Raw genomic sequence first — 22,149 nt, 5'->3', positions numbered from 1 at the left:
TGCCCATTCTCACCCCGGGTCCTGGCAGGCTCTCGGGGAGGATGTGTGGACCTGGCCTGGGCTGGGACCCTGTGGGTGCCGCTTGGGGACCCTGGCCAAACCCAGGCTTCTCCGGCAGCACATTCCTTGGGAGAGGAACCGATTCACCCTGACCCAAAGCAGGATCACAGCGTTGGTTACAAAAAGCCGATGTGACCTCCTGGCTCTGAGAAAATCGGTGGAGGGAGCAGGGGAGGGTTAATGCCGGAGGGAAAGCCTTTGCGCAGCTCTGCAGCTGGGGGTGAAGACGCAAACTGCCCATTGATCGAGGTGATGGAATGCAACTCTCTTTGTCATGTGCTTTTGCTGCTCTGGAGAGGTGTGGGTTTAGCCTGGGGGGGAGCCCTGTGTTCAGGGCTGAGCTGCTGCCTCTGCTTGCTCCCGCCAGCATCCTGCTGGGTTTTTTTTTAGCTGGTCTGGTCTGAGTGAATCAGGCTTCTTGGTTTCTTCTGCCTCTTGCAAATGTTGGAGCAGATGTGTCCCTTAAACTGTCCAGTGCTTAACAACCTGGAGGTGGGGTAGCCTCCTGGGAGCCGGCTGTGGGATCAGCTTGTCCTCCCTGAAAACCCTGGTTTTTAACAGGTTAGAGGTGGGATTAAATGCTGGAAGCAGGCACCGGGCTTTGCACAGCCCAGCTGATCATGCGTCGGCCGTGCTTGCTGCTTCTGTTTGATTTTGGCTGTAGTGTTCCTGGTGGGCATGGGGACATCAAGGCTGGCTGTGCTGGGATGGGATGGGGAGGTGTCCCACCCTGGGTGGGGGCTGTTGCACCCCTCTTCTTCCAACCCCTGTGGACCTGGTCAGCCAGGGGTAAGGCTGACCCATCCCTGGCAGCACATCCAGGTTGGAGAGAGAGGGAGCAGAGGTTTGTCTGGGGCGACCTCAGGGCACAGACTCAGGGCTGCTCAAGGATGCTTTATGTCTGTGTGCAGAGGTGGTAGAACCTGTTACTGCTCCAGTTCCTGCGCAGGTTTTTCTTCGCTTAAGAGGCACGTGATGCCCAAGGCTCCCTGCAAGGTGTGTATGGGTGCACCCTGGGTCTCTTATATCTCCGGTGGCTTTGGGCAATTCCTGTGTCAGAAGGGCACATCCCTCCCTCCCTCCTGTCTCACCTGGATATGTGTCTAAGGCACCTTGTCACAGCGTGCATGGATTTGCAGCCGTGCCATGGGCTTTCTCCAGCTGGAGCCCCTGCAATGCACTGGGAAATGGGTGGGATCCCTGGAACCATGATGCTCTGAGGTCCTGCTGCTTCATGTCTGACCCGAGCAGGCTCTGAGCTCTTTACTGTTGTGCTTAGTGCACCAGTTCCAGAGCAAAAAGGAAAATCCCAGTCAAGGATATTGGAGTAAATTAAAGGTTGCCCAGAGCAGCTGTGGGTGCCCCATCCCTGGCAGGGCTCAAGGCCAGGCTGGACGGGGCTGGGAGCAGCCTGGGCTGGGGGGAGGGGGCCCTGCCCCTGGCAGGGGGTGGGACTGGGTGGTCTTGAAGGTGCCTTCCAGCCCAAACCCCTCTGTGATTCTATGAAAGAGCAACAGCAAATGAGGCAAAAAAGAGAGACACTTAGGGCTGGTTATGAGCAGCACCAAGGGTACCCAGCCATAAAAACAGGCCAGAGCTGAGCTGCTTCAGGAGCTTATCAAAATTCATGTCTATATTTCACCCTGTGAGCTGCATATGACAACCTTACCCAGCATCCGTTTGAGGCAATGCAGTGCAGCTTGTCTGCAGTTGCTGGTACAGCTCCAGCGGGCAATGGAGCATGCTTTATCCAAGCTCCCATCAGGATCTGATTTCTCAACAGTGGTCCAAGCCATATCGATCCATTCCAGAGGACCTTTTATCAGTTGTGTGCAGAAATTTCATGACTGATTTTTAATTTTTTTTTCCCCACTCCCTGCACGGTGTCTTGTGCTCAGGGACAAGATGCCAGAAAGGTGAGAAACATCAGAAAGGAGCATCACCTCCCTGCTGTGGCATCCATGTGGCACCCATCTGCTTTGCCATGCACTAAGAGGCAGCAGCTATTGAAAAGCCGTGTAGCCTGAGTGGGGGTTTGCTCCCCCACCTTGTTTGCACAGACATGTACAAAGCTGTGCTCTGCTTTGGCTAATTCCCTCATAAAGTTTCTGAAAGGCTGTTAGGGGAACCACTGACATCAAGCTTGCTGTGAGAGCCCTCCTGACTCCCAGCCCTCCTTTTTGTTATTTATTATTTGGTTATTTTGCAACGTACTCTAATTTATCTTCATTTTTCCTCCTACTCTTCCAGTTTTCTGGCTTTTGCCAGCCATGCTGCTGGGCGTGGGTGGTGTTCCCAGGCTCTGAAATGCTTCGTCCTGGCTCACCCGAGCACTCCTTACCCAGCTGTTCAGCTTTGCTGGGCTGCTTGGTTTGCAGCAGCAACCCAGGGGTCTTGGGGGACCTTGGTCTGGTCAAAAATAGATCCTCACCCCTCCCCTTTCAATGTGGTTCCTGGCTCTCAGTTTGGTCCCAGTGCTTCCCTGGGGGTGCTGGTCTGCACCATGCAGGACCTTTATCCTGCATGTGCCCTGGCTTAACCTATCCGGTGGATTAAATGCTCCATGTCCGGAGCCATTACCTTGCTAAATGTGGACCTGAGGGATGGCTTGGGAGCCTCACTACCCATCTCAGGACCTGTCGTTAGCCCCAGGGTTTGTGGATTTTCAGAAGAAGTGGAGACAGCAGCGTAAGACGCTGCAGAGCAGCAAGTGGCATGGGGAATTTCTGGCTTGAAACATGATTCAAACTCTGCAAGGCTCTGAAATATCCTCTGGGAGAAATTGGTACTGGGTGGATGGCTGGAGAAACCCTGGGACAAGATCGCTCCCAGGGATGTAGGAGAGGGTTCACTGCTGGCTGGGTACCGGGCTGCAGACAGACAGCTTGGCCGGGGCAAGCTGCAGGTCCGGGGACTTCCAGAAAACAATCTGCATTTTCACTGAGCTTCCTTGATCTGTCTGAGCACGCCAGCCCATAACTGCTCTCGAGGTGAGCAGGAGATGCTTCTTCCACAGGGTGGAAAAAAAATTGGCAGCAAAAAGAAAAGAAGCAACAGCCCTCCATAATAAAGATGATATTCTGCAGTCCATTAATATTAAATAATGGAAGAAGGACACTCAGTTGTGACATGAATTAATTTCCCCTGTTGCCCAAAATATCAGTGTTTCTTCCCTTTCTCCTGCCAGATCCAGCCCCCTCAAGGGTTTGTTTGCTCCAGCACTTGCTTCTGGTCCCAACATAGTCCCATAATGTCACCAACTCCCTTCTACTCACAGCATTTCCTCCTGGGTGTTTATAAACAGCTCCTCTTCAGCTCTCTTTTGCTGGCTAAGGAATTTTTTCACTTCTCCTAAGCTCTACTCTCGGTTCCCCATTCCTCATAGCAGCACTTCTCTGCACCTACCCTTCGATCAATCCCTCTCGCGTGCGGGTGGCCGGCATGGTTTCCAGCTCCTAGTGAAGTAAATCTTACTGGTCTCCTCCTGGAATCTGGCAACACTTTGGCTGCTAATCAATGGATTAGCCTGGAGAGAGAAAAGAGCTGCTCTTGAATGTCCCATGGAAACAAATGGGTAGGAAGTAAGTGAAATTGGTGTATAGGTGCTCCTCACGCAATACTCACGTCAGCGTGGGGGATCAGGTCCATGGTCCTGGGCAGACCATGTGTGCAGATGGAAAATCCTGGTTTGGGTGTTTTTGGTTTTTGTAGAAGTTGTAGATTATATATATATATATATGTATATTATATATAGCAAACAACATCTGGATTGCTCCAGGAAGGCTGTGCACAAGGAAGCTCTTGGGGCTTTCACTCAGGCTGTACGTTCAAGGCACGAGGCTTTTGCAGTGTCTCCTGCTCTTCGTTTTGCAATAGCTTCCCCTACAAAAAGTTAGTTTTTCTCATCAGAGCCTGTCTGCATCTGTCAGTCACTGAAGCCCCCCTGGCCCCTGCCTTTTTCTTGCTTTCATACATTTCCTCCAGTTGCTCCTTGCCAACGGCACTGCAAAGTCCTACAGCTCTTTAAAAATACTCATCTTTCCCTATGTCTTCCCTCCTGTCCAAGCATCAGTAACGTATGGAGGAAAAAAAGTACCAGGAAGGTATTTACAGTATGTAAAACCCCAGATTAGAAAAACTCTGGTTTGTGGTCACCTTCCTTCAGATTTCTATCAGCAGATGTTTCTCCACAGGCTCAAGCAGTGTGTCTGCAGCCTATGGAAAGGCAGGTCCCCACTGGGGAACAGTTTTTTTCATATTTCATTCATCATTTTAACTCCTATCCTGGGGTCTTGATCTGCTTGGAGGAGAGACTGTGTCCCTGCCAAACACACAGGAGGTGGTGCTAAAATAGGAAATCCCCATCGAGGACACAAGGCATCACTTTTTGGTATTACACGCCACATCTGCTCGTCCCCCATACAAGAGTATGCTCAGCATCTGGCACGGTCTAGAGGAGAGGGCTAACTTTCTATTCAATACACTGCCTAAGCTCTTACAGAGGAGTAAAACTTGCACAGCTGTGAGATTCCTGTCTGGCAAAATCTTACACATCCACACGTCCTTCAGCTGAGCTGCATTCACCCGCAGCGCAGCTGCTGGCACAAACCAACCCATAGTTCACACGGGGAGGAACAAGGGCAGGAGCGCGGTGAGGTTTAACGAGAAGTTGCTTTTGCACAGAGCGGGATGCATCCCATGGGAGCTTGGGAGGCAGCAGGAGCAAGACGGTGAGTGGAGGGTCTCTGGGGTACTGGACCCCGACAGCCCCATAGCTCTGGCAGCCTTTGAAAAGGAGACCCTGCAAATGATTCATGTCACTAAGCAATTCCCAGCCTTGCTGCTCATGTAACTCACTGAGACTGGGGACCCCAGCCCCAGCGCCTCCCTCGCCTGCACCCTCTGTGATGCCTTCCCTCTGGGCTCTGAGCTGCTTTTGCTCTCAGGTGCTTTCCCCTCTGGCAGGCAAGACCACCTCAGCCTGTGCGGCGGGCACCGTCTTCTTCCCAAGGATGCACGATGATGGCGACTGCCACCACGAAGGTCCTCCAGCACATGGGGACAGTCCCATGCTGTGCTCATGGCTCTGCCGGCCTTGCTCTGCAGAGCTGCAGGAAAGCTGTGTGCTGGCTCAAAAATGACCACCCAAAAGCAACTCTTTTTTTTTTTTTTCCGGTGTGGAGACCCCCTCCATTTTATCCTGCCATGTGTCCCCCCCCAAGGGAATGAATGCGACTGCGTCTGATCTCACCTTACCTCAGACCGCTGGGCTTTGCACTGTGTCCCCGGGCTGGATATGTTGCTGCCTTTGCCAGTAGCAAATACACCTTGAGGATGCAACTGGCTTGTCATGTTTCTTCTGGTGGCCACATTGGGTTGGGTTGGGCCATGGAAGTGCTGGTCTCTCCCTGTTGACTGCCAGCATAGTCCAGCAGGTGGTTCAGGGCCAGGTGTCCCCAGTGCAGATGTAGGGTCAGGTGAGTTCTGCAGCTGTGTGACAGCATCCACAGCTGCAGCTCCTCCACGTGCCTCACTTCCATGGGAGATGGCGTGAGAGTTCCCATCTATGGGTGAGCTCCCACCCCTTCACCGCATCTTGCAGTGCTGAGGAAGGTGAGGACACCTCCAAGACAGTCTCCAGCTTCAGCAGGGCATGACGAGGAGGGCAGGGAGCTCTGTGAGACCTCATCACGAAAATGGGGAGGGCTTCATCCTTCCCAAGTCAGAGGGGTCAGGGCTGGCAGGGACCAGAGAGCAGCCGGCCCTGCCCCATGCCAAAGCAGGGCTGCTGCCTCTTCCTCATCACCCATGGTTGTGTTTCATGGGTTTCAACACCCATCTTTCTCTTTCTTCTAATCTTTTAACTTCTTGGTAACAGATTTCCTTTGGCTTAGCTTCTTGTGAGGTTTCTGCGACGTGTTATCCCTGGCACATTTCTCATTGCAAGGAGTTACCAAGCTGGTCTCATTTTCACTTTCTTTTTGCCAGTTGGTGCAAGACAGAAACAGCTTTTGGGAACATCTACACATCCTTTTTTATTTCTCAATCTTTTTTCCATGGAGGAAATGATGTGTATACACTGTCTTTTCCCTGTGTTGTATTACGAACATCATTGCACCCACATTTTCCAAACCGGCTTCCCATTTAACACAGGCACGCTCATATAAATACACACACTGACACTATTCTAGTCTTACCGATGTGATTGTAGATTTATTGAGCAGAAGGAAGACAGATTATGGGATATTTGCTGGCATTTTGTCTCCCCTGCTGGGATTTAATTTGCTGTGTTACATTCGCCGTTATTTACCCAAGCTCTGCTGAGCCCAGCCTGTGCTTTTCCTCGTTCAGCTAGCAGGAGCCATGCTGCTATTAATAAAGGCATTGTGATAGATTTATGTCTTCAGGAATGGGACAGGACGCTGGTGCCACTGAGCCTGGTCCCCTGCTACGGCAGCCAGGACCATTGTGCGAGTCCCAGAGAAACTGGGAGGTTTTAGGGTACTTCTGCTGGCCTGCTGTAAAAGAAAGTGTGGCCTGGGGACAAGTGGAGCATCTTAATCTGTGCTGCAAAGGCTTATGAGATTATCTGGCCAAGTTCTGTACATATGGGGGCTATTCCCCACATTGTAGCCCCCCACTTTGCGGGTCACTATCTCCTGGGAGCAGAGATGAGACGTCAGGCAAGCAAGGCTGTAATTAATGGCAAAGTTTTATCGTAGCCTGCTAGCATCAGTCGGTGTGGGACTGACCTGCTGGCACATCCAAGCTCAGCTCCCTGTGCCCACAACACCCGGGGCTTGTTGTGCCAGGCTCTGCCTTTCCGAGGGGTGCTGTGACCCAGGACAAAACGGTGGAGAAAACAGGGCTCTGAGCAGAAATCCGTCACCTGCAGCTGAAGGAATAGTATCAGCTGATGGATCTGCAGCATCAGGCACCTTTGCTCACTGAACAGCCATCCATCCATCCATCCATCCATCCATCCATCCATCCATCCATCCATCCATCCATCCATCCATCCATCACCTTCCCTGAAGTATATAAGTAAAACCCATGGGTGCTTGGTGGCTGCTGCTTGGGGTCCTGCCGCATGAGCTGCTTCACTGAGCCCCTGCACTGAAAACATCCATCTCCCAGAGGTCACCCTAGGTAAAACCTGGCCACCTGTGCACCTCACTGGAGTCCCAAACACTGCTGTTGAGCATGGAAAGTCCCTCTGAGTTTTATAGGAGAAGCAATTTTGCTTGAGATTTTACTCGCAGGTTTTTTAAAGAAGCAATTTTCTGCTTCATCAGGGTGCAGCGCTGGCTTTAAAGGTCTTTGTGCCAGGGTCAGCGACACCGGTTGTGGTCACGGATCCTGCCACCTCTGCCTGTCACCTTGCATCCCGCCGGACGCCAGCCTGTCAGTGTCTGTGTCTCCCTAGAAAATGAATTTCACACTCCTGTGATTTGGGGTAGGAAAGGTGAAATGCGCCATTGAGCACTCCAGCAGAGCAGTGCCTGAATTGTAAATACCTCTGCAGGCCGAGATAGCACCTCTCCCCTCTGATGAAGCATGCAGATGAAAACAGCTGTGTCGGAGCTGATGGGTACAGCTGCACACAGGAGAGCAGTGCAGAAACGGTGGGGCTGGCCACAGCAGCTGCTTGGTCGTGGGGCTTCACTCCTCATGGTCAAGGAGGGGAAATGAGGATGAGCAGTGAAGTGTTTGGATGAAGATGCTCAGAGGGGGTTCTCATAGCAGAACTGCAGCAGCCTGCTGCCCTGGGAGCTAGGGAGATGCGAAGGTGTGATGGGGAGCAGATGCTGGCTGCGTTTGTCTTTGCTTGCCATCCATGGTGAAGACCATCGTGAGCAGGAGACCCTTGCTGTGAAGGTACCTCCTTCGGGAGGTGTTCAGGGAGAAACGTGCCTTTGCCCTTACTCCTTGCCCCACTGTTATGTTTCTTAGACATCCCTTCCCATCCATGTACGGGCCAAGCTCATCCTCTTTGGCCAGTAACTCACCAGGCAGGCTTCCAGTGGCCATGTTCTCCTGAGCTGTGTCTCACCAGGAGCAGAAGACTGAAGTCAGAATCACAGCGTGGTTGGGGTTGGAAGGGACCTCTGGAGACCATTTAGTCCAACCCTCTGGTAAAGCAGGTTCTCCTAGAGCAGAGTCAAGCAGTGACACCTCCTCTAGCTTTGCAGAAATGTCCCGTTGCCAGCACCAGGAGACCAACATGCAGAAACCGTGTCTCTGGGGCTGGTTGGAGGGGGCTCGGGAGGGAAGGGGGTGCTGCCAGGCTACCCTGTGGTCTGAAGGCAGCTCGGATCCCTCACTCCTGCAGGCAGGGATTTGCCCGTGGCCACAGCCTAGTTCTCCAGCCACCCCAGCCCTCTAGACAGCCACAAAATGCAGCCTCTGATTCTCATTAAGCACGTTGTATAATCATGGTATATTGTGTAAACACAGCCTAATTGCTCTCGAGTAGCTAATAAAGATAAGTGGGATGGCCACTCTGGGCTTGTGCTTGTAAAGGGTGCTGGCCTCCTGCATTCACAGCATCTGCAAGAGCCTGGTCTCCAGTTAGGTCCTTCCTTGCAGTGCTGTAGAAGCAGCACCACTGCTTGCCGAAAGGCCTTGCAAAATGCTTCAGCCTTGCAAAAACACAGCCCCGCTGCCACAGCCCACAGCCTTTCCCTCTCCCAGTTTATCCACTGCTCCACAAACACTTTATAGAGGCAGGTGGTATCTATTCCCTGGCTTGTTCTTGGGGAAACTGAGGCACAGAGATGGGAAGCAGCTTGCCCTGGGAGTGGGGTGCTGTTGGTCCTGGTCTTGCAGGGCTGGGCTGGAAGCAGGTTTGGGTCAGGTTTTCCAGAATCAAGGGGTGGCACTCTGGGACTGATTATTCCTTACCTTTCCCCTTTGTGCTGGTGTGGCCCCTGCACGCTCCACAGGTACCATGGCCAATGCGCTGGGATGCCTGGAGCAAGGCAGGGATAGGAATTCCCACAGCGCATCCTCTTCCTGGGGTGCCGGAGGGGGCTTGGGCCATCAGGGACCTGAGGGCTGCAGACCTGGGCCAGGCAAGTTCCCCCCTTGCCCCAGTCCCACTGGGTTTTGCTCTTTTTGCTCTCCTCTGCCCTTACCCCATCATGGGTGTATGTTCTAGCATTTGCTGTCTCATCCCTTCTTTCTGCCTCCTTCCCCTGCCGTACCCAGCCTGCAGCACCAGTTCTGCCTCCTTCCTGCAGAGGAGCAGATTTAGTGAGACCTCTTGACGTTACTTAGGAGAAATAGCACTGGTTGAAAATAGTCTTTCTTTCCATCTGGAGATGTCCATCCGCTAGGAGAAAAAAGCAGCTCTTGCCAAGCAAATGCCATCCCCAGAGGGTGCTGCCACAGCTGGGCTCGATCCAGACGAAGGCAATAAGCACCAGTCCGACCTCAGCATGCTGCTACCTTCATGCAAATTATTATTTTTTTTAATCAACTAAGTCTTATCTGCTTTTATATTTGGTCTGCTCGTTCTCCTTTGTGCTGGATCAAAATACTTTTCTGTTTTATTTTATTCTTAAAGAAGCGTGGATGGATGGTATCTAAGTGCAATAGGTTATCTTCATTTTCAGCTGCTGGCAACCTTTGCATCATCTCAGATCCCCGCTGAGTGTTTCCCCTCACAGTCTTTCGGGGCTCTCCCACCTCCCTCTCTCACAGGCAGTGCACACACCCAGGCAATACTGAAAAGGAATCAGGAAACCTCGCTGGCGGTGAGACGGAGGTGTGCGTGGTGGGATGGAGTCAGATGTGGCTGTGCATCCTTGGCCACCAGCTGCTGACAGATGATTGCAGGTTGTCCTTAACACAAAAGAAATTTGTGGTGAATCTGGGGCACGGTGAAGGGTGAGGGACGTTCATACCCTGCTTGGGCAGGGATTACTGAAAACATTTCTACCAGTGCTTTCTACCATTTTCTTCTGCTGAGAAGACTATGAAAGCTGATTAGGGAAGAAGTTGGACTAATTCCAGGTGTAGCAGCTTCCTGGACACTATGAAGTGTTAAAGGATGCACACATTTACAAAAGGTCCTGGAAAGGATGGGCAGGGGGACCAAAATATTCCTCCAGACCACAGGATTTGTTGTTTCCAGGTCTAATTGAGTGCACCTTTGGTGCAGAGGGCTAGCAAAGACATTAATACAGATAACCAGGGCAAGAAGGGCATTAAGTCTACAGTGATTACCAACTCCATGAGCGTGCCCATCCCTGGAAATCCAGGCTCAGACTCCTTTTAGTTTCCCCCCGTTGCTACCCTGGATCCCTTTTTCTTTTCCCTGCATCACCCCTGAGCTTTCAAGAGGCTCCAGCAACAAACTTGGTAGCTGTAAATAATTCATCACAGCGCTGCTCCCAGAGACAGGCAATATTGGATGCCATGGTCTGGAGAGAGGCAGGTGCTTTTGCTCTTGTGCTGCTTAATCCTCCAGAGGTTCCAGGGAGCTTTTCATGGATGCTTTAATTTACGATCGAATTTACTTTATTGATCCCATCCTGTATTTTGTTGTAGCAATATCTTGTCTCTTGAAATGGGGCTGAGGGCAGCAATTGCTTTTTGCAGAGGATGCTGTGGAGCTTGTAACTCAGTGGAGTGCAGGTCCCCCTCTTGAATTTACTTCTGAGCACTGCACTTAAGGGTTGTATAAATGCCATTGTTAAGGCAGTCTACATTTACTAGAGTTTACATCAACCTGAACATTTTTTTAACTTGTCTGAGTCTGTGGTATGTGCTCCTTTGCCTCTCATCATGGGGGAAATAGAATTACACAAAATAATAATGCAAAACCTTTCACCCCATTTGCTGTAGAGCTTGCAGATGCCACTGAGGTGGAAACATCTATTAGAGTGTACTGAACAAGCTAAAGCCTAATGTGTTTAACGTGCCTCCAAACAATACAGTTTCCTGAGCAGGAAGCCTGGGTACTAAAAACCCAACAAAGACGTCATCCTGCCGTGCATCATTCACTCCACAGACATAGCAGGTGAGAAGGGAGGAGGGAGCACAGGTCCAAAGGGAAGGAGGTCAGCGGGGCAGGGAGGGGAACGGTGGCTTCCCACTCATGTACATTTCTTTGCACGGTTAAATTTAGGTGGTGGTTGGGAGCCAGAAAGCTAGCGTGGAAGGATTCTTCCAGTGGAGATGCAAAACCACCATGGGTGAAAATGAGAGGTGGGAAAGGAGGGCTTTAATCCACCACAGACCCAGCGTATGGAGGGATGGAGAAGGGCTTGCCGAGCCCCGCTCCTGCAGGCAGGAGCTTCTGCCTCTGAGGCTGTAGGGAGGTCCCCAGCCCCCACCTTCATTTAGGCAGAGCGATGGTTGGCTGTAGTCAGCTCTTGGGAAGGCAATTTGGCCAGCCAGCATCTCCAAAGCCGCTTGATCTCATGAGCACACTTCTGCACACCATGCCCTGATGAAGCCACCAGCCCTGTGTGATGGGGAGCTGAAACCACTTACACCCCATGCAGACATGCAGCAGCAAATGTGACCTCAGCCACAGCTGGTGAGCTTGACCTCACCTTGGGGAGGTGGCGGAATCGCCATCCCTGGAGGTGTTTTAAAAAACACATAGATGTGGTGCTTAGGGACATGGTTTAGTGGTGGGCTTGGCAGCGCTGGGTTAACGGTTGGACTTGATGATCCTAAAGGTCTTTTCCAACCTAAATGACTCTGATTCTATGATTCTGTGATTCATGTCTGGGCAGTTCCCTCACACTTGGCCTAAGGCTGCTCCAGCACCATCCAAGAGCTGAGCTAATGCACAGTTGGGTTTTTCTTCTCAGCCTCTTCTCCCATCTCTCCAGTGCTGTGGGTATTTTTCTCACTCTGTAGCACTGACCGTCAGCTATAGTGTCAGTGAGTAAATGCATATTGCAAACAAACCTACAAAGCTCAGACAGCTTGATACAGTGCAATATGTAACGCAGAGGCTGGATCCTGGTCTCAGATGTATCTAACCAAATCAGAGGAGCTTATCTGGGGTTTGTGGGGCTGAGCTACCATGGAAGGAGAATATGGCTCAAGGGGGTTTGCACCAGCACGGTGGAGACCAGAGCCTGCCCCATGCATTGTGTGAAGACCCTAAGATGCTCTTTGTGGCTGGGGTTAAGGTGGTATTAGGGGAGGTCTGGAGATCTGTTTCCTAATTTAGATGGTCAATCTAGGCAGGTGGCTGATAGCAGACAAAAAGAAGACAAGATGTCTCGTGTGATTCAAGGATATGAAGGGGTTGATCAGAGCAATTAGACTCCCATAGCTTGGGGCAGTAACAATTGCCCACATCCCTTCTATGTGTATTGAAATAATTATTACAGGATCAGGATCGCAGAATAGATGAGATTACGGAACCAGAGTCACGGAATGGCTGGGGTTGGAAGGGACCTCTGGAGACCATCCAGCCCAAGCCCCTGCTAAGGCAGGCTCTCCTAGAGCAGGTTGCACTTTCATGTCCAGGTGGGTTTTGAATGTCTCCAGAAAAGAAGAAGGTTGGAAGGGACCTCTGGAGATCATGGTAACACTCCTCCTAACGCAGCCCATCTGGCTTTCCTTTGCCGTGAGGAAGTGTTGCCGGCTCACGTTCAACCCCAGGTCCTTCTCTGCAGAGCTGGTGAGCCCACAGCCTGTGCTGATGCCTGGGGTTGTTCCTCCCCAGGGGCAGGACTTTGCATGAAGTTGAATTTCATGAGGTTCTCCAGCCTGTTGAGGTCCCTCTGGGTGCCCCTTTCTCCATCCCATTGAGGTCCCTCTGGGTGCCCCTTTCTCCATCCCATTGAGGTCCCTCTGGGTGCCCCTTTCTCTATCCCATTGAGGTCCCTCTGGGTGTCCCTTCCTCCAGCCTGTTGAGGTCCCTCTGGATGACAGCACAACCATCAGCTCTGTCAGTTCCTCCTCCCAGTCTTGTATCTCCAGCCAACTGACTGAGGGTGCACTCTGCCCCATCACTCCGGTCATTGAAAAGGATGTTAAACAGGACTCACCCCGATAATATTTAAAGAACATCGTCCATCATTATGTTGGAAGGCGTTGGCCCCAGATATGCTCTTGTATGGCTGGGATTTTGAAATACTGGGATCTTGGCCCAGAACTGCTTTGTTCCTTGGAAGTGAAATGATTGATAATTTTTAACCTCTTAGGTGCCTTTGAAATTAGCACATTAGTGTTTTGCATGCTGCTGTGTTGCTTTGTCGAAGTGAAGTGCTAAGAGAAAATGAAAACCAGGAATAATTAACAATTCCTTACGACAACTGTGTGCCTGCTGTGGGGGTGTTTGCAAGCACGACAGGATTTTGCTGTGCTGAGCAAGGCGAATTTAGGCAGAGCAACTTAGCATTGTGCTGAATGATTTATTTTGGCAGGCGGATAAAGCAGACTGACAGGATGACAAGTACCGCTACAAAGAGCAGCTACTCGGATCGCTCCCGGAAAACGCTCTGCAGGAACCCATTTCTCAGTATCAAGGTAAATACCTCCTGCTTTCTATAATCCCCTCTTGGATTACTGGCCTGGTAAAGAGGAGTTTAACTTCCTGCAGAAGGCATTGATAAGACTTCTGTTTACCAAATGTATTTGAAAAATGCGGCAGAAGTGCTTTTGGATGTGCAGCCAGCTCCGTCCAAAATCAAGTGGTGGGAGAGCGATGCTGCAGTGCAAGTTTAACTTGCAGCTTCTGCAGTGTTTAACAACTGTCAGTGAAATTCCCGCAGCCCCCCCCCAAAAAAAAACCTCCAAGAGAAACAAATCCCAGATCTCAAAGCAGCTATGAGCCTCGGTCTTCATGGAAATAATTTTTTTTGATGATACCCATGATAAATGCTTCTATGTAATGGTGGCAGCAGAGATAGAGGAAAGGGGGAATTGATGCTTGAAGCTTAGCACACAGCAGCCTGCAAAACTTTGGGTATTAGTCACCATTTAGGCAAGGAATGGCATCTAGTTGGCTTCCCTTGCTTGAATTTATTCATGGAAAATGTATGTCCTAAGCAATGATTCAGGCCACCCGCCCTGCGACACCTCCTGACCCTGACGCGAGCTCACCCAGCTCCTCCTTGTTTTGCTGTTGGGTGTCTGGGGCCATGCAGGGAGACGGTTCCTCCACACCTCCACCCAAGAGCTCTGCCAGGCCCAGTGCAGGCAGCTAGACGAGTGGACTTCGTTAAGCCCTTTGCAAAAGCCCCAAGAGCTGGTTGTGGTGGGAACAGCAGGTGGTGGTGGTCACTTCTGCACAGCAATCTGATGGTCGGAGGGCTGCCCAGGGAAGGCACAGGACCAGCTTGACTTGCCAATGTAGGCGGGAGGCCACATTTCCCCTGTCCTGGAGCACCCAAACCGCTGAGCCATGGGGAACCCTGGGTGAAGGTCCCTTTTTCGCCCCTTATCAAAGCTAGGAAGTGGCGTGAGGCTGGATGCAGTAGCAGCTGAGATCTTCTGGTGGGGGGGCCACTGCTGCCTGTTTGGGATTAGCATGTTGATGTTGAGCTTGCCTGCAGGTATTATGGTCTCGCCTCCTACCCATGGCTGTGTTAGTGCCAGGGGCGGGGGTCCTCAGCTTGTTGTTTGCATGCTCAGTTGTTTGCAGAGGAGGATCCATGATCCTTGGCTGTGGAGGTGGTGGGGAATCCTTTTCTCTTTGTATAGTTGGTGGTAATAGTATTTTTCTAAAAAGTCCCATGTAATGATGATGATCACACCACTTGTGTGACTGGTGGTCTGCCGCAAGGTACTATTGATGACGTGTAGTGACACTCAAAAGAAAAAAAAGGGTGTAAACATTTTGATAAGACATCTGCAAAGTGGAAATAATAACCAGTATTGACCACAGTGATGTCAGGAAAAGCAAGTGCTCAGCTTGCATCAAAATCAAGTTCATATATCTGTCTTCTTTTCCACAAAAAGGACATTTTGAAAGTTTTGCGTTCTTTTCTCACATGTCACAAGGAAGCAGGAAACTAAAAATAAGCCAGGTATTGGCCTGGCTGGATGGCAGATGCTATGTTCGATGGAGCATGTTGTTTGGCTGGTGAACATCAGCTTTCAAGATGCTCTTGTTTAAACAGGCAGACGACAGCCAGGGAGTGCTTTGCTATGGGAACAGACTACTGCGAAGTGGGAGCTTGAGACACACAGGTCTGAGGGAGCCAAAGGTGGTATGATGTGGGAGCAGGTCCAAAACGGCTGAGTGAATAGATGGAGAGCAAGATGGAAAATGCTTTTTCTGTTCCTATGCAGTCACAGGTTTGGGGATTTTCTGTAATATGTAATACATATTACATGTATGTAATATGCAGTATTACATACATGGTTTAACATGGGCTTTTCCTAGCATGCCACTGCAAGCGTGTGTGGAAAATTATAGTTTCCTTTACCTAGGAGAGTTGGTAGTGACCTGGTAAGCTGGGAGACCAGATTCCTTATTCTTCCTGTTGTCTTTTCATTTAATTTTTAATGTAAGCCAGAGACAGTCATATATACCTTGCTTCTTCAAAGTTATAGAATCGCAGAATCACAGAAGGGTTTGGGCTGGAAGGGACCTTCAAGACCACCCGGTCCCACCCCCCGCCAGGGGCAGGGCCCCCTCCCCCCAGCCCAGGCTGCTCCCAGCCCCGTCCAGCCTGGCCTTGAGCCCTGCCAGGGATGGGGCACCCACAGCTGCTCTGGGCAGCCTGGGCCAGCGCCTCGCCGCCCTCACGGGGAAGGGTTTCTTCCTCACGTCCAACCTAAATCTCCCCTCTCTCAGCTTCAAGCCATTCCCCCCTGTCCCAGCGCTCCCTGCCCTTGCCCCAAGCCCCTCCCCAGCTTTCCTGTCGGCCCCTCCAGGCACTGGGAGCTGCTCTAAGGTCTCCCCGGAGCCTTCTCCTCCCCAGGCTGCACAGCCCCAGCTCTCCCAGCCTGTCCCCACAGCAGAGGGGCTCCAGCCCTCTGACCAGCTCCGTGGCCTCCGACGGGCCCGCTCCAACAGGGCCGTGTCCTTCTGTGTCTTACGGCAACGCAGTGCTGTAAGTGTCCTGCCGGACTCTGTGCAATCCCAGGTCCTCTCCGAAGAGGAGCTCTTTGCAGAACTACGGGCTGCACCTGGGCTGGCACCCTCTCTCCTGCAGCATCTGGTTCATTCTCTTTGGCCGAATAATTGTACTTCTTCAGTAGTGATCGCATCATTGTCTATTGCTACGCTCAGTGTAGTTGCAAGTCAATTACCTGACTCGTTAGAGAGTCTCACCAGGCTGTAGAGAAAAGATTGCAGCCAGTGTTAAAGGCTTAAGATTTCTTTGTCACTGTTGTGGGGAAGCTTTTGGGTTTGGGGTTTTTGTTACAAATGCCGGTAAATTTAGTCCACCTCATCCCTTGTGGCAGAGGTGAAATGAGCTCAGAAGAAGTCACCAAGGCACAGGGCTACCAGAGTTGCAGAGGCTGGAGGCACAGGAGAGGGGAGAGCTCGGTGCCGTACGGCCCTCAGGTTTCTCCCCCACTCCTCTTTTCAGTCCATTCAGCTGTTTTGGTTTTGAGGTTTTTTTTTTTTACTTACCAGCAAGATTATCTTTTAAAATAAAATCCCATTGATTTTTCCTTGTGGAGATGTTTTAAAGAGGTTTGAAACTTCAAAGATTAAAGCTGCTGAGATGCAAAGTCAGCTCGGATCTGTGAGCAGAATCAACGTCTGTTTTGCTGAGCAAAGGTGTCTGTGAAGGTAGATGTAGAGGAAACTCTTGGTGGGGAGTTTTGCAGGCGAGTCCTGGGCAGGGCAATGGGCAACTCTGAAACCACCCATGCCTGATAGAGTCTGCTGCTTGCTGAAGGGTCCCTGGAGCCCACCCTGAGAAGGGCAGAAGTAAAGGATACGGTGGACACCAGTTCTGCTTCTGATAGACACCCTACTGCTGGGTTTGTGCTTGGAAAGCTCAGCAGGGAATCCCTGACTGATCTCTCCAGGGCAGAGCAGCGTTGCAGGAGGCTGCAGGGATGATTGCAATCACAGCAGGCTGGGAGCAGCCACGATGAAGCCATTGCCAGGTGTTATCCTGGCTGCAGCCGGTGACCAAGGAGAGCAAATCCTCTCTTCTGATTCTATGTTTCACATTAAACTGCTGAAGGAACTTGTTTTCCTCCCTAAGGCAGAGATGACCTGACCACGCATGTCACCGAACACACAATTATAGTCAGCACAGGATGTTTTCCCCAGATCTTTTTTTTTTTTTTTTTTTTGCTTTCAAGAAGTTAGGTCACCCTATCCAGTTTCTAAATGACTTCCTCAGAAAACATAATGTCAAGTCCAGGGTTTGAATGGCTCTTGCAGAAACACAAACCCATTGCACAATGTGGTTTATGCATTTGAAGTGGATGAAGGACCAAAAATCACAGCACTGCAATTTAATTTTTTAGAATTAATTAATTAATTAATTAAAAAATTTATAAAAAATCTCCAGAGAGAGAGCTTGTCACGAAAACTCTCCATTTTTGGTTGCCGTGTGTCAAAATGCAACTCAGAGGCATAACTCAAAACTGTCCTTCTGGGCAATGCTCCTGGGGCTGTTGGTCTCTGAGCCTTTAGAGATACCTGTCATGAGTTCCTACAATCCATCAGAGCAGATTAAATTAAGTCAGCTGCTGCTTCTCTTCAAGTCCAAGGTCTTGGCTTGGCTTCAAGCTTGGCATTAAGCATCTCATGATGGACACACAAGTTTGGGGAGGAGCAGTTCTGCTGAAGAACTGCTTACGTGTAGACACGAAGTAGTTTGGGATCCTCTGATGGAGACTGCTACAGAAGGAGAAACTTTTTTGGAAGGCCTATGTGTGCGTTATGGCAACATCTCACCTGCAGATGAAGAGGAAGCAGGCTGGAAGTGACTAATTGCTTGGCAGTAAAGCATAGTCCGTGGTGTGAGCCACCGTAGTCAATATAAAGAGGTTTTGTCCAGTAAAACTGGGATACCTGGGAGACATGAAAGTCCACTTGGACATTTGAAGACTGTGGCTGAGAATGCGATCACTGCTGGGTTGTTTAAGGTGCACATGTTTTCAGGCATTGTGTGTTGATGTGGTCAGTGAAACCCCTCCTGGTAGGGGCCCACGTAGGAAGGTGAGCAGCCCCAGGGCGATGCCATGGTCCCATGACCATGTTCCTCGTCCCTGCCAGACCCTGCCTGTTGCCATCCTGTACCTTGAAGACATGCCCAATGATGTTAATGACTCAGAGGTGGCTTCCAGATTCATTAGCAGACACAGCTGTGAATCCAACATCCCTCCTCAAGGGATGGCATGCTTCCCAAAGCCATCGAGGAGCTGGCTGAGGACATTCACTCTCTGTGGGAGCTTCAGCCCTTGATGTTTTCTGCTCTGTGCTTTAGTTCAAGAACAAACCAGAGCTGACCCTGCCCCGAGCTTTTATTACAAGTGGATCTATGCAGTGGTAGGGACTCGTGCCCAATTACATGCAACTGGTGTTGATTGAAGTGGAAAAAACTGATTCCTCCCAGGCCCATTTTCCCCTCTCTGTATGCACAGCCTAGTGCATGGGATTTTATCATGTGCTAAGGCACAAACCCCTTTCTTAAAATAGCAGCAAAAGTCTCCCAAACACATGGAAACAGCGTGATAGGGACTTCCCTCTGACAACGGGGGCAAGACTGGGTGCGCGGCTTTCAGAGCCCTTACATGGAAGATCTGTTGCCAAACTGCACGATCAACACCAGGAACACAATGGAAGCTTTGTAAGAATTTTTTTGCATACCACTAAGAGAGGGGGTATTTGTGTTCAACCCCCAGATCTGCAATTTACTGGCTGTTTAGGACTGAGTACATTTCTCTATTCTCTTACACTACGGGAGAGGGAGCAACAGCAGCTTGCTGATGTGATACAAGCTTAGTAGAGCAAAGCCTGCAAAAATATATGAAAAAATATAGAGAACAGCAGAAAAGCAGCAAGTTCCTTCTGGTGTGCATGATTGCAGAGAAGCTCCTCCTTTGACGTGTGGTAGAGCAGGGATGCACCCATCCCAGTGCTGGTTGTGGAGGGTGTAAGCATTGGGTTGGGACATCGCTGCCTGCGGGTGAGGGCACCTGAGCACAGACCTGGCAGGGATGCTGCCCTTTTAGGCACTCTCCATGCCTCACTGGTGACGGGAAGTGGTGGTGGCACAGCTCCAGAGGAGGAAGGTTGCTCTGCACCCTGGCACTGCAAAGGTGCTGGTTTTGGCAGGGCTACATCGGTCCCTGGTCTAGTGCAACATCTGGAGTTATCTCAACGGAGAGCCTGAGCAGACTCTTATAATAATGTTTCAGATATGTTTATATAAAAAAAGCCATTAAAAACCTCTCCCTTCCTTCCTCCTCAGCCTATGCAAGTGCTTGTTTGGATTCTCTGAATTTTTTAAATTCTACTGATGTAGATGGGTGAAATTATGAGTATGGCTTGGCCCTTCACGGGAAAGAGGTGCCAGAGAGCTGGGCTTGGGGTTGCTTCTGGGAGACCCCAGCTCTGGGGCTGCTCCTGTCTTTCTGTGGATATGTCCTGCTGTCAGGACTCAGGTCTTGGGGAAAAGGCTAGCATCTGCAGACCCAGGTCACCTTCTGATCTTCTCCTGTTGCTGTGGTAGCCCATCAGACCTAGGCCAGCTGATCGCACCAGTCCCAAGTCCAGTCATGGAGGAACTCCAGCCTCGAGTCCTTGGGAGAGGTAACTAGATGGCATGGAAAGGTGATGCTATATAGGATCTGCCTGCCCTGTGGCATGGGCTGTTTCCCAGATCTAGCTGAGAAAGGTGTAGAGTGGCACCTGAGTCTGCATGTGGTCAGCCCTACACCAAATATCACAGGAGGTTCCAGGGGAGCCCCGTGACAGACACACTGCTGGGTCTCAAACACCGACCACCATCATCATAGCTATGATGGGGCAAACTGGAAATCACATGACAACAATTACTTTATTTCGCACTCATTAAAATATTCCCCAGCCTAAAACTGCCCCATGGTTAGGGCGGTTGCCCGCAATGACTCCCTGAGGAGCAAGAAGGAGACTTGGCCTTGCAGAGCTTTAATTGCAAGACCTCCCACTTTGCTACCTTAGGAAAGCAAATCACCATCATAGAGAAATGGGAAATGCAGAAAGTCTGGCAGATCCTGCAAAAAGCCAAGTGTCTGTGACATCTTCCCCAAACTAGCTGCTTTATAGTCACTGCAGAAGTTGGAGAAAATGCAGGCAACGGTCTTCACATTCCTTGTTTGTTTCTTCCTTCTCAACCACTTCTACCTTGATTTTGACTTTGAAAATGTTTCCCTGCTTGCTCTGGGGTTCTGACTTGTGCCTGAAAACGTTTGTGCAGCACCTAGTGCAGTCACCATCTGGGTACCCAGGCTTTCATAAATCTTTCAGTCTTTGCTCTTTCAACACACACAGCGCAGAAATGTTAGATGTTGGCCCCTCTAATGTGTTTGGTTGCTAGCAGTCATTTTTAGAAAAGGCCCACATTGAGGAAAAGAGATTGAAATATTAAATTAAAAACTGCTATTGATAGCTTGATCTTAGGAAGCTCTGCCCGGCAGCCCATGGGGATTTCCTTCCCTTTGTTTCTTCCTGCTGTTTGCACTGCGGTTGGATGCCTTTGCAGCTCTTTCACCGCCCTTGCTCCCTTGGTCGGATATGGTGCATCCCTGAGGGCTCTTTCTGGGCTGTCTTTAACCACCCCACCAGCTCCTGGAGTTACCCAGGCGCCCTGTCCTCCACCTCTGGTGTCCGTAGGCTGCTGCAATCCCCTTGAGATGTCATGACACCAACAATATCCTCATACCCTTGCATTGACCCAGGCTTGTGCTCTTCTCTGTGTTCCCCAGAACCTGCAACACTGCTTTTCTTTTCCAGAAAAGGGAAAGATAAGTCTATCAAAATGCACTGCAGATTTCAGTGAAGGAGCTCTCTGCTCTCCACGTCAGGATGTTTATCCCCTGAAGTCCTGGCCTCCAGACTGTGGCATGGAGGGCATCCCCCAGACCTGAGTGTGGGGGGTGGTGGTGGTGGTGTGGTGGTGCTGGAGACAGGTGATGGTTGCTCTGTGGGCTGTAGAAAATGCAGGAACCTTCTTCTAGTGAAGGGGTTTGGTCCGGATGACTGGAGCTACAAGCAGCAGGTTGCTGCAAGAAAATTATAATCCTCCTGTGATGAACATTATGGTGTGGCTGTATTCTTGGGCATCTTAGAGCAGCTCCCAGTGCCTGGAGGGGCTGACAGGAAAGCTGGGGAGGGGCTTTGGGCAAGGGCAGGGAGCGGTGGGACAGGGGGGAATGGCTTGAAGCTGAGAGAGGGGAGATTTAGGTTGGACGTGAGGAAGAAACCCTTCCCCGTGAGGGCGGCGAGGCGCTGGCCCAGGCTGCCCAGAGCAGCTGTGGGTGCCCCATCCCTGGCAGGGCTCAAGGCCAGGCTGGACGGGGCTGGGAGCAGCCTGGGCTGGGGGGAGGGGGCCCTGCCCCTGGCGGGGGGTGGGACCGGGTGGTCTTGAAGGTCCCTTCCAGCCCAAACTGATTCCATGATTGCAAAGGCAGGACCAAGCCCGCCCTTGGACCTTCACCCCAGCACAGGCTTGGGGAACCACAGCTAGACACATTGATGCCAGTCCCTGGATCAGTTCCTCCAAGAGAGGAGGGGTATTTTGTGTACCAAGACCCTGAGCAGACCTCAGCAAACAGCTCACCTGGCTGTACCTCTGAATTATCACCTACTCCATGACTTGGCCCTGGGCCAGCTGCTACTTTTCCCCAAAAACTGTGAAGCTGAGAACTGGGGACCATTCCCAGCAAGTGTTTTGGGTGAAACTGCCCTCTTCTGAAGTCTGGTGGAGATGGATGCAGGCTGCTGTTCCCAGTGGCCTGGGTATCAGAGAATGGTCCCCAGCTGGGTTCATTTACAAGTATAGACTCAACCTTCGGGATTCAACCAAAACTGTCTTTGAAGGGAGGAGACCTGATTCATGGCTCTTGGTGACCTGATTCACTCCATTTCGGCCGCATTAGGCTTACGATGCGGACAGGATTCACAGCCTGTACTTTGAGAGGGTGGAAAGG

The 22,149-nt window shown here is 50.9% G+C and overlaps 1 protein-coding gene across 2 annotated transcripts in view; it reads left to right on the top strand.

Moving 5' to 3' along the window:
* SLCO2B1 (solute carrier organic anion transporter family member 2B1) overlaps nt 1-22,149 on the top strand; it is a 70,014-nt gene that overhangs the window by 958 nt on the left and 46,907 nt on the right. For both annotated transcript variants that reach the window (XM_080376114.1, XM_080376115.1), the window contains one exon: nt 13,461-13,563. In XM_080376114.1, the coding sequence (XP_080232240.1) occupies nt 13,461-13,563 (103 nt within the window). Of the gene's footprint in view, nt 1-13,460; nt 13,564-22,149 lie in introns of those variants that run through there.

Source organism: Falco punctatus, assembly GCF_963210335.1.
Source record: "Falco punctatus genome assembly, chromosome: 2".
NCBI classification, from domain to species: domain Eukaryota; kingdom Metazoa; phylum Chordata; class Aves; order Falconiformes; family Falconidae; genus Falco; species Falco punctatus.
This window is presented reverse-complemented; position numbering and strand designations above follow the sequence as displayed.